Consider the following 1,277-nt stretch of genomic DNA (forward strand, 5'->3'; position numbering starts at 1 on the left):
AATTAGCACATTATTAGGAAAGGCGATTTGCAAAGATTCATTAAAAAAACCTTATACTCACTTCTGTAGGTGAGGCTGGATCACGAATGATTCGCACGAACATAGACGGCGTATTTATATGTAGATCGGGGCGCATTCCCTTCAGAAACAAACGTAATCCACTGTGTCTTCAGTGGCTCAGATGTCGGGAGTAAATGATGACTGCTATGTTCATTATTACATCCAACAACAGAACACCTCAATCGCTTAGGAGTCATTCTTGTCTACATCTGCTCCGGCGGTGAAACAATGGTGGACTGATGACAGCTCACTCAGGGCGGGTCTGTGCTGAAACGCTACTGTCAATCAAACTATCGTGGGAGGGGCCTTCGTCCGTGTGACGTCACACAGACAGGCATCTGAGATCGGCTCGATTTGAGAAATGATTTTGATCGAGAAATTTCGATCTCAGAAATTTGAGAGGCCTGGAAATGATTTTAGTAGATAAAAAGTGTGGATTTTTATCATTATAGGGTGGTTGTGTACACACACTGCCAACACACATTTCAGTTCAAACAACTTGTAAAAGTGCATGTAGCATCCGATGACCCCTTTAAAGGACCCGCCCAATAAAAAAAGGTCATTTTACACAGAGGGTCAGAATGAGGGTTGAAAATTATCGCTTTTCCACATACTTATTTATTTTTTTGTGCAAAATACTTTATTAACATTATACGTAAACCTCAAGGAACATATTAAAATAATAAAACAATCCATGTCATGACCCCTTCAAAACAAAATTCAGGAAAAAATAAAGCAGATTTCACAGGGCCAGCTCACTGGGGTTGGAAGCACTCACCAGGCCTGGCAGACGGCTGGCGAGCCCGAAGGCCTGACTGATGGAGCCCAGGGCCGCTGCACCAGCTGGATGTCCAGAGACGGCTGCGCTCAGTAAACTGTGCATGTCTGCACCCACCGCATAATGACTCAACACTTGCAGCGCTTCACCCAGACGGTCATCCATCTTACTCTGCAAAAAAAACACACATCACTCAAGCTGCCAAAGTTCATCAAATGCACAACGAGACAGTTTGCAACCAGTATTGGGCAGCAACTAGTTACTAGTAACTTAGTTACTGTAATAAGATTACTTTTTGCATTAACTAATAGTGTAACTAATTACTAATAAGATTTCAGTAATAATTTTACAGTTACCATCCATAAAACAGCTTAGTTACTTAGGTACTTTAGATCAGGGGTTTTCAGCCTTTTAGGACATGCGCGGTCACCTAGTTGGA

General features: G+C 42.3%; 1 protein-coding gene across 2 annotated transcripts in view; it reads right to left on the bottom strand.

Moving 5' to 3' along the window:
* LOC107696481 (transcription factor E2-alpha-like) overlaps window positions 1-1,277 on the bottom strand; it is a 61,889-nt gene that overhangs the window by 23,456 nt on the left and 37,156 nt on the right. For both annotated transcript variants that reach the window (XM_016496831.1, XM_016496838.1), the window contains exon 15: window positions 839-1,009. In XM_016496831.1, coding sequence (XP_016352317.1) covers window positions 839-1,009 — 171 coding nt within the window. The remainder of the gene's footprint in view (window positions 1-838; window positions 1,010-1,277) is intronic.

The sequence above is a fragment of the Sinocyclocheilus anshuiensis genome, unplaced genomic scaffold (assembly GCF_001515605.1).
Source record: "Sinocyclocheilus anshuiensis isolate Anshui unplaced genomic scaffold, SAMN03320099.WGS_v1.1 scaffold217, whole genome shotgun sequence".
In the NCBI taxonomy this organism is placed as follows: Eukaryota; Metazoa; Chordata; class Actinopteri; order Cypriniformes; family Cyprinidae; genus Sinocyclocheilus; species Sinocyclocheilus anshuiensis.